General features: G+C 41.4%; 1 protein-coding gene across 1 annotated transcript; it reads left to right on the top strand.

The window, feature by feature from the left end:
• The first annotated feature begins 1,917 nt into the window (after nucleotides 1-1,917).
• aox6 (aldehyde oxidase 6) lies at nucleotides 1,918-15,399 on the top strand. The gene is made up of 35 exons (XM_033979102.2): nucleotides 1,918-2,006; nucleotides 5,999-6,056; nucleotides 6,171-6,267; nucleotides 6,898-7,006; nucleotides 7,230-7,356; nucleotides 7,667-7,728; nucleotides 7,800-7,871; nucleotides 7,953-8,045; nucleotides 8,214-8,361; nucleotides 8,501-8,593; nucleotides 8,745-8,896; nucleotides 8,971-9,064; nucleotides 9,146-9,255; nucleotides 9,320-9,504; nucleotides 9,790-9,952; nucleotides 10,167-10,244; nucleotides 10,312-10,481; nucleotides 10,687-10,813; nucleotides 10,945-11,067; nucleotides 11,373-11,469; nucleotides 11,538-11,662; nucleotides 11,779-11,912; nucleotides 12,082-12,169; nucleotides 12,246-12,332; nucleotides 12,449-12,640; nucleotides 12,716-12,943; nucleotides 13,012-13,107; nucleotides 13,280-13,408; nucleotides 13,483-13,557; nucleotides 13,633-13,685; nucleotides 13,750-13,864; nucleotides 13,932-13,997; nucleotides 14,270-14,458; nucleotides 14,532-14,699; nucleotides 15,160-15,399. Exons 1-35 carry the CDS (start codon nucleotides 1,956-1,958, stop codon nucleotides 15,208-15,210), a joined length of 4,005 nt encoding a protein of 1,334 aa, XP_033834993.1. The 5' UTR covers nucleotides 1,918-1,955; the 3' UTR covers nucleotides 15,211-15,399.
• Nucleotides 15,400-15,516: the final 117 nt, after the last annotated feature.

Raw genomic sequence — 15,516 nt, 5'->3', positions numbered from 1 at the left:
ATGTAGTGAAGTCAAAGTAAAAAGTATCCACTTTACTTACTGTACTTTTTACGTACTGTACTGTACTTTACGTACAGATACCAAAAATGTATACTTAAGTACAGTACTTTACAACCTTTACTTTGTTACCTTCTACCAAAACTGTAGTTTTAAAGGGCCCATATTACACTATTATGTTGTATTATGATCTGACATACGTGGAGTTTTGTTTTGTTTCATAGACACATGTTTAACACACAAACCCTATATATTTAGTTCTTTTCTCAAACAGAAAACACTTTGTTCCACCATGCAATATCATGTGGTAATACTCCATACACCTTTATTAGAATCATTTGGATAATGTCAGCCCTGAAATTTCCAATCTCCACTAAACAAAAGGGAAAAGGTAGCTGCTAACTTCAAAATGACTGATTCATGACATCACAAGGTGAAACAGAACATTTGAGGCTTTGGAGATGTAGACATACTGATAATAAATGATTACTCAAACATGTGTGAATAAAACAAAACACAACTTCACATTTGTTTCTTAGGAGGCAACAACATTATAACATGACTTAAAGGTCAAAATAATCAATTGCATCATTGTTTTGATGTAATTTACAGCCATGGTTTTATGAGCCCTTAGCAACATCAAATAGCCTAATCCTAAGCCTAATGTGACTGCTACGTTTTTACTTTTTATTTAGTTTTTTTATTAACTTTTACTCTATATGTTAGTTATATTTGTTTGGTGTTTAAAATTTAAATAAAAATCTATCTAAAATGAAATTAATTAATCTAAATAAAACTGCGATCAATCCCTTCTAGGTATTAGCACAGTAAAGCTATAAAGCAGGAGTGTACAATAAAATAATACAATGTTAATGTTTAACTGTCACCTGACATAATGTTATTCTGTCCATCTGTCCATCTACTCTAAAGTTTATGGTGGTGTCTTTCAGAATTCAACTGTAGATCTGAATCACGCCAGCCCTTATTCCATGAGGACTTTATCACATCTTAGAAAACTCTCCTCTTGCCTAGTTAACTCTTTATGTTGTTATGTTATAGGGGCTTATGTAATACCTGTTCAGTACACTGTGTCAGTCAATGTCAATGAAATCAGTGCGTGTGGACCTCAGGTTGGGAATCACATCTCATGAACCAAAGTCTTGTGTGACTTGTGATATTATTTGTTTAATGTATGTTTTGTCAGTGTATAAACGTTACTACTAACAGTAGTAAACTAGTTTTATTTGGGCCAGAGTTCAAGTTAATTATTACAGCTGATGTTTAACAAACTGCAGCTTTTTCTTGATCACAAACATTCAGTCTGTTTAAACATCGCCCTCGATGCAACCCTCACCTCTCACATTTAGTATTCTACCATTTTCTCTCAGCTAAACTAAAAGAAAACTATTATCCTCTTTTTAATATAACAAAGATATGTCCAGGATATAAACCTCCAATAGTGTTGAGATAGATTCAGGTGAAATCTCATTTATTAAAGCACATCTGCGTAGCTTTTCACCCTAAATAAATCTTTCACTACAGACGTTTTTATTGCTCAAAAATACATAAAAATATCCTTATTGTCAGGGATCTAGGGCTTGCCTCTCCACAGGCCTGACTCAAAATCAAAGTATGGCACCTCTTGTTTTAATTTATTAATTTTTCTGCATTGGGGCGTTGCTGATTTTGTATTGTTAATTTAATACTGTTTACGTTTAGCAATTCTATTTCTCTATTTCTTCTATTTCTTCTTTTCTGTATTCTCCAGAGTGCCAATTTTGTTGATTTGGAGAGACCTTTAAATTTCTGGACTTTTTATTTTGACATGTTTGACTACGTTGGCGGAACTCTTATTTTGAAAGCCCTGCGGAAGTGCGGTGTGTAGTTGACTTGTGCACATCTGTACTTTACCTCTCCTCTCCTCTGTTTAGTCAGTTAATCTGTTTTCTCCCTGCAACATGTCTGCAGCCAGATCTGACCCTCTCCTCTTCTTTGTTAATGGCAAGAAGGTAACACCAAACTTTTCCTTTACCAAAGTCTTACATAATATGCAATTGTGTGGGCGAGTGTTTTTTTGTTTATTTTGCAACAAAGGCGTTTTTAAAGACTTCCTAAGTTTTTCCACGTTGACAATTTGCGGAAAACTTGTGTAACTGGTGATAAAGTGCACAGAAAAGTGTGCACTGATACTTGAAAGAGGCTCGTGTCCCAGTTTGACCTTGTTTTCTAGGGAAGTTTGCGCCGTTCTTTGCATTGAATATAGAAAATAAAACGGCGTTGTGCAATGTAGTAAAATCAGTTTTATATGTAATCACTCTGCGTTATCATGTCAACCTAAGGCGGTGAACAGTTTAAGGCTTCCATACTTTCATGCTGTCATATATTTTTTTTATTTATTTATAGGAATCATAAACTTACTTTCTATTATTGTGTATCTACATTGATAAGATCTTGGTCAAATCAAGGCTGTATACTAATGTGTGTAATTGTTAGATTTTAATTGAATTCAGAGGTGGGTATTACCCTGTTAAATTAATAATTGTAACTGAGTAAATGTAACTTTTTGAAGGAATTGTACTTTTCAGAATACTTTTTTAAAACTTAAAAAAATAAATTAACAGTACTCTTACTTGAAGTCTATAACAGAAGCTGAACTGTTTTTTGCCCTGCTCCTCCAGATATGATTTAGTTTTTCTCATATTTGTGTCTATTCTTTGAAAATACCAGATTTTGTGCATTATGGGAGTTTTGTATGGGTGTAATGTTTTGTCCTTCATATTAGGCCTGACCAGCAGAAGTTGGCGATACTATTAATATTGCAAAGTGACTTGTATCGAGAATTCCACCTTCAGAGAGAAGAGAGAGATAGTAGATGGGGAATGGAGCTAAAACAATCCCCCTCCATACTCTACTTAGTCATATACAAACCTCCCCAGTACTGTCTGAGTTTTATTGATGATTTTACTGAGATGCTTTCAGTCGTATGCACAGACTTTGATGGTTTAGTCATTACAGGTGATTTTAATGTACATGTGGATAATGTGTTTGACAGAAACGCTAAAGAGCTCAGTTCTGTCCTTGAAACCTTTGGTCTGACTCAGCATGTCAGCGAGCCCACCCACAACAGAGGACACACTCTGGATCTGCTCATTACAAAAGGAGTAAATATTTCAAATGTCAATGAGGGGGATGATGCGCTGTCTGATCATTTCTGTGTCTTCTTTAATCTGTCTGATATTCCCAAACCAGCGCCTGGTCCTGCAGTTGTTCGAAGGAGACACATAAATGATAACACAGGTGCACTGTTCATGGAAATGATACACTTTGAAAATGCCTCATGTTCTGATGTTGATGATTTGTTGAACTCTGTAACTTCGAGTGTTTTGAATGTTCTGGACACCATTGCCCCGATGAAGGTTAAAATGGTTGAATATAAGCAGAAAGCACCATGGAGGAATGATGACTTGGTCAGGGCACAGAAAAGAGGGTACCGGAGGGCCGAGCGGGAATGATGCAAGTCAAAGCTCCAGGTTCATTATGAAATTTACAGAGAAAAGATGCACATGTACAACTACAGTTTATGTAGAACAAGGCAAAGGTATTTTTCTGACATTACTGGAAGTTGTAGTAACAACTCTCGTGTCCTGTTTGCAATGGTAAACAGATTAACAAACCCCCCAGCTCCACTGCCGTTAGAACTAATTTCCACATCTAAGTGCAATGAGTTTGCAGTATTCTTTAATGACAAGGTTCAGGGCATTAAAAATGCCATAAATTCCACAACACAAATAACAACCCTGCACCCACCTAGACACTTAGAGCTGACTCAGTTTGCACCTGTAGCTGATAAAACTGTCCAAGAGATTGTCACCAGTCTGAGTTCATCTACATGCTGCCTCCATGTGTTACCCACAAAATTTCTAAAGTCTGTGCTCAACAGTTTGCTATCACCGCTCACTCACATAGTTAATATGTCACTTCAATCTGGAACATTCCCAAGCACTTTGAAAACTGCGGTTATCAAGCCTCTCCTAAAGAAGAGCAGTCTTGATGCCACAATATTGAACAATTATCAACCGATCTCAAATCTGCCGTTTTTAGGCAAAGTCCTCGAAAAAGTTGTTTACCAACAGCTTATTAACTTCCTCGAAATGAACAACTCCTTTGATGTCTTCCAATCAGGTTTTAGATCCCACCACAGCACTGAGACTGCTCTTATCAAGGTGACAAATGACATCCGCCTGAACACTTATGCAGGCAAAGTCTCAGTCTTGATCCTGTTAGATCTGAGTGCTGCCTTTGACACTGTTGATCATGGGATCCTCTTACAGAGACTAGGGGACTGGGTGGGCATCTCTGGTATGGCACTAAACTGGTTCAAGTCCTATTTAGAAAACAGGGAGTACTTTGTTGAAATTGGAAAATGTATAACAGATAAAATTTCCCTGACCTGTGGGGTGCCCCAGGGGTCAATCCTGGGACCCCTGCTGTTCAATTTCTACATGCTGCCGTTAGGCCAGTTAATACGCAGCAATAATGTGTCTTACCACAACTATGCAGATGACACTCAGATCTATATCTCACTGGCAGCAGGTGAATATGGACCAGTGGATTCACCCTGCCACTGCATCCAACAGATCAGTGTGTGGATGCAAAACAACTTTCTTCTGCTAAACTCAGACAAGACTGAAGTCATCATCTTTGGCCCACAGAAACATAGAGAAAGTGTCAGCAGTCACCTCCAGTCTCGCTCTCTAAAACCTTCAAATCAGGCTAGAAATCTAGGGGTAACAATGGACTCAGACTTGAACTTTAACAGCCACATCAAATCAATAACATCTGCAGCTTTTTACCACCTAAAAACATTGCAAAAATCAAAGGTATACTGTCAAAGCCAGACTTGGAGAGACTTATCCATGCATTTGTCTCCAGTAGGTTAGACTACTGTAACACCCTGCTCACTGGCCTCTCCAAACGAGCCTTAACACAGCTGCAGTACATCCAGAAGGCTGCTGCTCAGGTCCTGACTAGAACCAGGAAGTATGAGCACATAAGTGCTGTGCTCAGGTCTCTGCACTGGCTTCCTGTAGCTCAAAGAATAGACTTTAAACCAGCTCTGCTTGTGTATAAGTCTCCCCATGGCCTAGGTCCAAAGTACATCTCCGACATGTTAGTGCCATATGAACCATCTCGCAATTTGAGGACTTCAGGGACCGGCCTCCTGCTGGTGTCCAGAGTCAGGACTAAACATGGGGAATCAGTGTTTAAGTTTTATGCAGCTAAAACTTGGAACAGTCTTCCTGAAGATGTGAGACAGGCCTCTACTTTGACAATGTTTAAATCCAGGCTCAAAACACTTCTGTTTAGCTGTGCATACGACTGAAAGGTTTTTATTTTGCACTCTTCTCTTTTAATGTTAATTTTATGATGATTATTTATGTTTTGATTTGTGTGATTTTAATGTCTTTCTTATTCTGTAAAGCACTTTGAATTACCTTGTGTATGAATTGTGCTATACAAATAAACTTGCCTTGCCTAGATCTTTTGTTTAATTTGTGAAGTTCTGGTACCTTGTTTATTCAAATCAAATGTATTGTTAGCTAATTCATACACATTACAATTACTGTATTTTATCTTTCCCCAAGTAATAAATATTAGCTGCAAACTGAAAGTGTGGGGTGCTCACAAAGTTGTTTCTCATTTGAGGTTCAGGCAGTGGCGTAACTACAGCAACCACAGACCTGTCCCACTTTCATTTCAGCCATTTGGCCTTTGTCTTATTTTTTTCACCAATGTGGAGAATGTGCCTTAGTGGTGAGAATCATTCAAGGAACTAGACAAAAAATTACCACTTGATTGCATAAGTCAAGTTGACTTTAAGCACAATAGAGATAGAAAAAATAAACAAAGGTGTGAAGTTACAGTGAATACAACAGGCAATATTTAAGCAATAGCTGGCTATTTAATAACTCTTCATAACCGATACATTTTCATCCTTTAGGTGGAAGAGCGGAATGCCGATCCAGAGACCATGCTGCTGTCCTACCTCCGAGACAAATGTATCCTGTTCTTTTTAATTTGGAAAGTTCCTTTTATGTAGAAATCACATTGAAAAAAACATAGGCCAGATTTATTTGTGCTCCTATATGCTGTGTTCCTTGACCGTGCCTCAGTGCGTCTGACCGGGACCAAGTATGGCTGTGGAGGAGGAGGTTGCGGGGCCTGTACCGTCATGGTGTCCCGCTACCAGCCACGCACCAAAACTATCCTGTATCCTTCCACTACTATTATTGTTACTACTACTACTGTCCTATCACCATTTGATGTCTGTCTGTGTTTAAAGGTCCTATATTACATAAAATGGACACCTGTGAGCTTTAAGGCATGGTATAATGTTGTTACTTCATCAAAAATATCCCCAATTGTGTTTTGTTTCATTCACACGTTTGAGTAACCCTTTATTATTAGTCTGTCTACATCTCCAAAGCTCAAAATGCTCTGTTCCACCTTGTGATGTCATGAAGTGATAGTTTTCCAGTTAACAGCTCCCTTTATCTTTTGTTCAGTAGAGATGGGCAATTTCAGATATTAAATTATCCATAGGAGTCTAGTGAAGGTGTATAGAGTTTAAAAATGCATTGGAGCATGTCCTGTGCTTCCACATGACATCACAAGGTAGAAGGAGTGTTTTCTGTTTGAAAGAAGAACAATATCAGAAGAATATGATCAGAATGACTCTTGGGATGCTGCTTGCACTTTATAAACACAGGCTAATGCTGAGGGGAAGCAAGCAGGACTATGTAAATGTGTGATTTTTGTTCTTTGATTTTACTAGGTCTAAACAAACTGAGAAAGGTAAACATTAAGAATACCATCTATCCTTGACTATAATGTTGTCAGTCACTTTGCGGCCACAGCCTGTCTGGTGCCCATCTGCCAGCTCCACGGAGCAGCAGTCACCACAGTGGAGGGCATCGGCAACACCAAAACACGCCTCCACCCTGTTCAGGTCAGAACTCATAGGTCAAAGGTCACCTCCTACAGTCTCTTCACTTTATTTTAGAAACCAGAATAAAAATAAGCAATCTTAAATAGCAAACATTGTGGTATATTCGTACGTCAAAAGGGTTCACACAAGACACAGATTATTAATAACTATAAATATAGTATTGTTTCCACCAGTCTATAACTAGCTGTTTATGTGCCGCTTTAACACGCTATTGTGCCTGCAGGAGAGGATAGCTAAAGCTAACGGCTCTCAGTGTGGCTTCTGTACTCCGGGGATGGTCATGTCCATGTACACTCTCCTGAGGAACAAGCCCTGGCCCAGCATGGAGGACATTAAGGAGGCTCTAGCTGGTCAGTCTGCATAGCTCTGTATCTCTCACAGTTTGTGTGCGTGTCTCTGAGTGTGTGCCTGTGTGAGAGAGGTAGTACAGACAGGCCTGCACAGTGCCCACTAACCTGAAGGCTGTGTCTTCCATCATCCGTAAAGGTGCTGCCATTCTGAAATTAAGGGTTAAGAGTATGTAGAGATAATGTTTTGATCAAGTCTATAGTTAAGTTGTAATTTTAGTTGTATAAAGTAACAAAAAGTTTTCCTCTTGCATTTTAAAATGCATATAGACAAAACATTCTCTTAAAATTCAGAAGTCCTATTACCTTTTAGGTAATCTATGCCGCTGCACTGGGTACCGGCCCATTATTGATGGCTACAGGACCTTTTGTCAGGTGAAAATAAATGAACCACGTTTTAAATGGATTTAGTGTAATTTGACCATTACGATTTTAATGTCCAACAGGAAGCCAACTGCTGCCAGCTTAATGGAAACTGTGGTGTGAACAGAGAGAGCATCCCAAATGGAGAGGAGCATGTGAGCTACTATCACTCATACCTGGAGAGATCATTGGAAAAATGACACTTCAGTCATACTTCATATTTTGTGTTTGTTCAGAATGGGTCCCAGGATGAACCACAGCTATTTGACCAAGGAGAGTTTCAGCCACTGGACCCAACACAGGAGCTCATCTTTCCCCCAGAACTCATTGTAAGGCACATTTTGGACAACATGCTGTTTAGAGATCATTGACACATTTGAGCAAAAAATTTAACATAGTAATACATAAATAAAAAACTATGAGTTTGATCCATATGAACAAATATATGTTGTGCGATTTCATACAGGAAACAAGTTTCTCATTAAACTTGTCCTTAGCTGATGGCAGAGAGGAAGAGTCCCCCAGAGACGCTGTCCTTCTGTGGTGAGAGGATGAGCCTGTTGTGCCCTGGTTCTGTGGAAGAGCTGTTGGAACTCAAGACCAAGCACCCAGAGGCTCCTCTGCTGATGGGGAACACACACCTGGGTGTGTACCAGGGTTCACTCTACTCACTTATACCACCACTGCAGCACAACCATCAGCCACACCAGCCTCTCCATCTTGTCCAAGGTCATATCGCTTGCTGTTAATAAGACATTTCTAACATTGTTGTGTTTCTCTGTAGGTCCCAGTATTAAATTTAAAGGCGTTGTGCACACACTGATGATTTCTGCATTCAGAGTTCAGGAGCTGTTTGAGGTCAGACACACTCCAGAGGGTAGGTCCAGTCTGTCCACACTAACTGAAATTTCAAAAATCACATTAGAAGCTACATTATTTTGCTCTATTTAAATACCTTTCTTGAGTTGAATATTAGAGCATTTTTGCTTGTGAAGGACTGAGTTTCTTATGATCGTTGTGTGTTGCAGGTGTGTGGGTGGGAGCAGGCTGCTCTCTGTCTGAGCTCCTGTCTCTTCTGCAGAAGCTCATCTCTGAGAGTCCTCCAGAGCAGTCAGAGCTGTTTCGAGCCCTCACCAAACAGCTCCAGAATCTGGGCAGCCAGCAGGTCCGCAACATGGCTGTAAGTGAACTCTATCTGAAACACATTCAACTGATGACAAATATTTGTTAATATATTTCAAAAACCTTTTACAGTCACTTGGAGGTCACATCATGAGTGCATACCCAAACTCTGACCTGAACCCTGTTCTGGCTGCTGGAAACTGTAAAATCTCTGTGGATTCTGGCTGTAAGTTAAAATTTTAAAAGTGAAACATAATTATATAATCAAAGCAACACAGTTTAAGAATGTGTTTTTTGTTCTTCTCAGCGGGGAGGCGTGAGCTGCCCCTGAACCAGGATTTCTTTGTGAGCTTTGGAAAGACCCTCGTGAAGCTAGAGGAAATAGTGCTCTCTGTCTTCATCCCCTTTACAACAAAGGTACAGTCAATAATGAGCTTTTTTCCCCTCCTCTGATTTCTTGATGTAAACATGTGTCCCTCAGGGGGAGCTGGTGAGTGCGCTCCGTCATGCTCCCCGTAAAGAGGCTGCCTTCTCCACTGTGACGTGTGCGGTGCGGGTGCTCTTCAGTGAAGGCTCCTCTGTCGTCCGTGACATTAGTGTGTACTATGGAGGAGTGGGAGCCACCACTGTCAAAGCTGAAAAGACCTGCCAAGCTCTCCTCAACAAGTATGTCTGTACATTTAGGATGGCTACAGTTTGTTATGAATATTCTGACAAATGTTTGTTTAGTGAAAAAGGGGGTATGATCTTCCTTAATCCACTGTAGTTTTAGCCTGGCTAGCCAAGACTTCACTCTTGTCCCTATTCTGGATAAAGACATATAGTCTGAGACATCCAGTCTTGAGGGCGACATGCGAGCAGGGTCCCAGACACATGTGCATTTAACTAGAAAATCAGAGTGTCCGGCTCACCAGGGTCCACAGATGATATTTGCTGCCTGTGTGTCCTCAGAGAGTGGAGCGAGCCTATCCTGTCCCAGGTCTATGACACCTTGTTGGATGAGCTGGTGCTGCCCCCCTCTGCTCCAGGGGGAAAGGTGCAGTTCAGAAGAGTCCTGACCCTCACTCTGTTCTTCAAGTTTTACCTGGAGATTCTACACAAGCTCAAACACATGGTGAGCTCCTATTCTTCTCTACTACTGTACTAGCTAGTTCTATATCTATACTGCCTCTCAGTAAAGCAACACTGCACTGTGTTTCTCACTATCTCTGTTATAAACTGGATCATTTTTTAAATTTAATTTTAGACCCTTTGAAATACTGTTGATTTGATGGCTGTTGTGTTTTACTTTTACGATATCAGTACATTAATAAATGTTTTTTTTGCAGGGTTGGATCTCCTGTGAGGTTCCAGATAAGCTCCTCCCTCTGCCCTCAGACATCCAGCCCAGTGTGCAGCACTTCCAGGTCAGAACTGATCGCATTTTTATGACATAAATTTGGCCACTTTAAACTCAAAAGTCTGTTTTTACAGTCTGTGTCGAACGCCCAGAGTTCCAGTGATGCAGTGGGGCGGCCCATCATGCACAAGGCCGCTCTGAGCCATGCCACAGGAGAGGCGGTGTACTGCGATGACCTGCCTCCAGTACAGGGGGAGCTCTACCTGGCTCTGGTCACTAGCTCCAGAGCATACGCCAAGATCAAGTATAGAACAGATGTTTTGTTTGCATATTTCAAATAGATTGTATGTACTAATTACCAGTATACATTTCACAATAAATACACGGTTATAATGATAATTTCAGCCCTTGTCAGTCCAGCACTACAAGAGGATGCAGAGACCTGACCCGGCGTTACTGTTGATTGAGTCCAGTTTTAGTCCCATTTCACAGGTGTGTTGTGTTTGCAGACAGTTGGATGTATCTGCAGCTCTGCAGATGCCTGGAGTGGTGGATGTGATCACCGCTAAAGATATTCCAGGAAAGAAAGTGCGCACGGACTTTGGCCATGATGAAGACCTCCTGGCTCAGACTCAGGTAAAACACAGACTTTTCAATATTATGTCAAAGTCACTGGTTCGTTTTCATAACTTAATTTACCACCAGTGATGAGTGAATGTTGGGATTAACAGATATTGTTATCAGATCTGCATATTGTTTTGGTGCAGGTGGTGTGCGTTGGTCAGATGGTGTGTGCAGTGGTGGCAGACACTAAAGCTCACGCTAAAAGAGGAGCAGCTGCTGTGAGGGTCCAGTATGAAGACCTGCCTGACCCCATCTTCACCATAGAGGTCTGTCCATCTCCTCCTCATCTCCTCTGTCTGCACTGTTATTTGGGCAGCCCAACTGCATCAGGTTGCAAATGAGGCTTTATAATGACAAAGAACACTTGGGAATTAAACAGTTCAAGGTAGCAGCTAGCTTCTGAGTTGTCTCTTTGTGCTGAAAAGAAATCATCTTCATAACACCATGTATGTTTCTGAGGACATTAAAATATTGTCAAAAAGTAGAGTTCCCCATCTTATGGGGCCTGCAAGGACTGGGAATTACAGAGACTGAATATGACTGTTGACTTGTTTGCACTGTTGTTTTTCAGGAAGCTATAGAGAGGTCCTCATATTATGAGCCCCGGAGGAGCTTTGAACGAGGCAATGTGGCTGAAGCCCTCAAAAGTGTTGATCATGTTTATGAAGGTTTGTGGAAAAGCAGAAGTAGCAACAGGAGGAAGAGGTGGAGCAGGGTCTGACTGTGCTGTTTTTAGGGGGCATCTATATGGGCGGGCAGGAACACTTCTACATGGAGACCCAGAGCACACTGGTAGTCCCAGTGGGGGAGGAGAGAGAGTTCCACCTCTATGTGTCCACACAGTGGCCAACATCCACCCAGGTCAGTTCAAAGAAGCACATATACACACTGTTACATGTCCTTATTTCATTTACCACTGCACAATACCTTTTAAAGATATAAAGTATTAAAGAGCATCTGTTGTGGTGTTTCTGCAGGAAGCTGTAGCTCAGACACTGTCCATCCCATCCAACAGAGTAGTGTGTCACGTGAAGAGGGTGGGAGGAGCCTTCGGAGGCAAAATTACAAAAACAGCAATCCTCACCTCCATCACTGCTGTGGCCGCCTGGAAGTAAGGCACTGACTCAGACCAATGCAGACCAGTGCAGACCAATCAGTCCAGTAATACACTGGAATTCACTGGTTAATGGTTAAGGTGGACTTTACTGTTGATGAATGGCTGTACAAGGTTACTATAAGGTTAAGGTTATTCTTAAATTATGACAAAAAATTTATTTCAGAACTAACCAAGCAGTCCGCTGTGTGCTAGAGCGAGGAGACGACATGCTGATTACAGGAGGACGCCACCCAACGTTAGGAAAGTACAAGGTCAGATTGCTTCCTTTGTGTTGTACTTGTTCTGTTTGTTCATTTCTAACATGAATGAAATGTTCTTAAATTTCAGGTGGGGTTCATGAATGATGGCAGGATTGTGGCTGTTGATCTGGAGTACTACGCCAATGCTGGGTGTACTGCAGATGAATCTCCTCTGGTGGGTCCTAAGTTAAAGACTTTGTCTCAAATCTCAGTAATTCTGAGACCTCTTCCACCCTTTCAGTATTTGCTACTACATTAAAGTGGCATGTATATGCTCTGTATTTTTTGTAGATAGCAGAGAAAATGGTCCTTCTCATGGATAACATCTATAACTTCCCTCACATGCGGGGTTTTGCTGGAGCCTGCCGCACGAACCTCCCGTCCAACACTTCCTTCAGGGGCTTCGGTGTTCCCCAGTGCCTCCTGGTGGTGGAAAACATGGTCAACGATGTGGCCATGAAAGTGGGCATGCCTGTGGACAAGGTACATCTGTTCTCATATTGACCTCATAGTGGACAATTAACCTTCACTATATAAAAGAAAACAACTAATAAACAGGTGCGCGAGGTGAACATGTACAGAGGGCCCTCCATCACTCATTACAAAATGGAGTTCAACCCTGAAAACCTGCATCTCTGCTGGGACGAGTGTAAGAGGAGGTGTGAGTACGATGCCCGCTGCCGTGCCGTAGAGCAATTCAACAAAGAGAACCAGTGGAAGAAAAGGGGGGTGGCTATTGTGCCCATAAAATATGGCATTGGATTTTCAGAGGGCTTCCTTAACCAGGTTTGTCTTAGTGAGTCAGAACTGTACATATTGTGATTACACACAGACTAACATCGTTTGTGCTGAAGGGTTCTGCTTTGGTCCACATCTACAAAGACGGCTCTGTCCTGGTGGCTCACGGTGGAACTGAAATGGGACAAGGAGTACACACCAAAATGCAACAGGTAATACACACTTGAGTAACAGACAACCAATCCTTGTTTTTTTTTTTTTTATATGGATCTGTCTATTATATGTAACCTGGGAAATGTTGTATTTTTGATTTTTAAAGATGTGTAGAAACATGGAAAATGGAGCCACTCTTCTCAAATGATCACCCTTGGCTCTTTTCTACAGGTGGCCAGTCGGGAGCTGCACATTCCCATTTCTAAGATCTACATCAATGAGACCAGCACTGGCACTGTCCCCAACACCTGTCCCTCCGCTGCATCCTTTGGGACTGACGCCAACGGCATGGCTGTGAAGGTTCAGTGTTTCACCATCTGAGTTCAGTGTGAATAAAAACACATTTAACTCTAGTGTTTGATCGTGTGTTGCAGGAGGCCTGCCAGATCTTGTATCAGAGACTCAAACCTATCATGCAGAAGAACCCTGAAGGATCATGGGAAAGTTGGGTAGGAAGAAATGCTCAATTCCTCAAACAGCAACCGCTTTTGGCAACTTATTTTCTTATTTATTTTTTGTCTTAGGTTAACAAGGCATTCTTTGACAAAATCAGCCTTTCTGCCACTGGATTTTCCAGGTAGCTAAAAAGTCCGTTTTAATGTTTTTCTGTCTTTCCCACTTTAAAGTGAATGTGTGTGCAGAGGACCAGACTCATATGTGAACTGGGAGACAATGGAGGGGAGGCCTTACTCGTATTTCACCTATGGAGTGTGCTTCTGTGAGGTGGAACTGGACTGTCTGACTGGGGACTACAGAGTGAGACCTCTTCTCTCAGTAAACATCTGACACCTGTGGATTTAGTTTAACAGTGTGTTGTGTGCAGACGCTGAAGACAGATCTTGTGATGGACATCGGCAGAAGCATCAACCCCTGTGTGGACATCGGACAGGTCAGACACAGAGCACTGTACATGTCTCACTCACCTATGATGATTATGATGCCTTACTCTGGTATTGAGCTCTCAAAGGACCAGCGATCGTTTCTATTCCAATCCTTTTTAAAGCCTCACTACGTAACTTTTTTCTGGTGTGTGCCACCTGCAACTTGACAGTGTACCACTTTTTGCAGGTGACTGACCCTCTACCAGAAAGGTTATATAGATAAAGCGATAGACAGGCTACACTAAATGTTATTTATGCAGTTGTTTTTGTTGACTTGCAGATTGAGGGAGCATTCATGCAAGGGCTGGGCCTGTACACTATGGAGGAGCTGAAGTATAGTCTTTCCGGGCTCCTGTACACTCGAGGGCCGTCTCAGTACAAGATCCCTGCTGTGTGTGACATGCCTCTGTCCTTTAACGTCTACCTGCTGCCCAACTCCGAAAACCCCAACGCCATCTACTCCTCCAAGGTCAGTCAGGATTAATTTACAAGACAGATGTTATATATAAATGTGTGTTTATGTCCCTGCTCACCTCCCGTAGGGCATTGGAGAGCCGGGTGTGTTCCTAGGAAGTGCAGCGTTCTTTGCCATTAAAGATGCAGTGTCAGCTGCCCGCTCAGACTCAGGCCTGTCCGGTCCCTTTTCTTTTGACAGTCCGGCCACACCGGAGCGTGCCTGCCTAGCCACTGCCTCCAAATTCACTCAGAAGGTAAGTGCTTACTAAACCTGTTCTGTTCTACCTGTGCCTGCTAAATTACTCTACATTGTACTATTCATGTAAAGTACTGTGTAAAGTACTGTCTGGCATGCACTGATTACTGATCCATCTTCAACTGAGTCTTCCTCAGTCAGAAAGAAGAGGCAAACTCCTCTTGTACAGTTCAGGGATGTTTATTTAGGATGGAGCACGTGATATTAAGGGAATGGTTATTATGTGGGTAGTAAACAAAACTTAAATCGTATGAACGCACACAGTACTCATACACACAAATTTAGACAGGATGACCTGAGGATAGCACGAGGCTCTGCTCTTGCCTGCGTGTCAATGTGCCTTGACATGGGGTGAACATGTAAATCACTTGCCTTTGACGCAAACTGAACTCGCGGGCCACCGGCCTTCCAAAACTTGTCTAGCAACTAATGCAGTGTTGTGTACATTTGTACCTCAGATTCCAGCCAGTAAACCAGGATCCTTCAAACCGTGGGCTTTGGACATCTGATACTGGTAGCCTCACTGACTTGTGCATGACAATCTTTTTTATCTCATTAGGACATTTATTTTTTTAATCATATCAGTAATAATAATGGCATAAAAACAGTCTCAGGTGCACACATTACATACTGTGCATATTCCTTCAAACACCAGAGAGAAGAGACCATTTCTCCAGGATAAAACCCTGCAATGTTTGTAAATGTACACAACAATATCACAAATCTATTTCTATGACCTGTTTGTATAACATTTTATAATTATATATTTTAATACACACACTATAATGTGATTTTGTAACTAAACTTTTACACTA

Source organism: Periophthalmus magnuspinnatus, chromosome 2 (genome assembly GCF_009829125.3).
Source record: "Periophthalmus magnuspinnatus isolate fPerMag1 chromosome 2, fPerMag1.2.pri, whole genome shotgun sequence".
Lineage (NCBI taxonomy): Eukaryota > Metazoa > Chordata > Actinopteri > Gobiiformes > Gobiidae > Periophthalmus > Periophthalmus magnuspinnatus.
Note: the sequence above shows the minus strand (reverse complement) of the source record. Positions and strands in the feature narration are given on the sequence as shown.

What these genes read in the sequence shown, in the direction of transcription:
- aox6 (XM_033979102.2), top strand. Translation starts at nt 1,956, where the DNA reads ATGTCTGCAGCCAGATCTGACCCTCTCCTCTTCTTTGTTAATGGCAAG. An exon ending in TCTTTCCCCCAGAACTCATT is followed by an intron (nt 8,046 to 8,213) that starts GTAAGGCACATT and finishes ACTTGTCCTTAG; the next exon opens with CTGATGGCAGAGAGGAAGAG. An exon ending in CAACGTTAGGAAAGTACAAG is followed by an intron (nt 12,170 to 12,245) that starts GTCAGATTGCTT and finishes CTTAAATTTCAG; the next exon opens with GTGGGGTTCATGAATGATGG.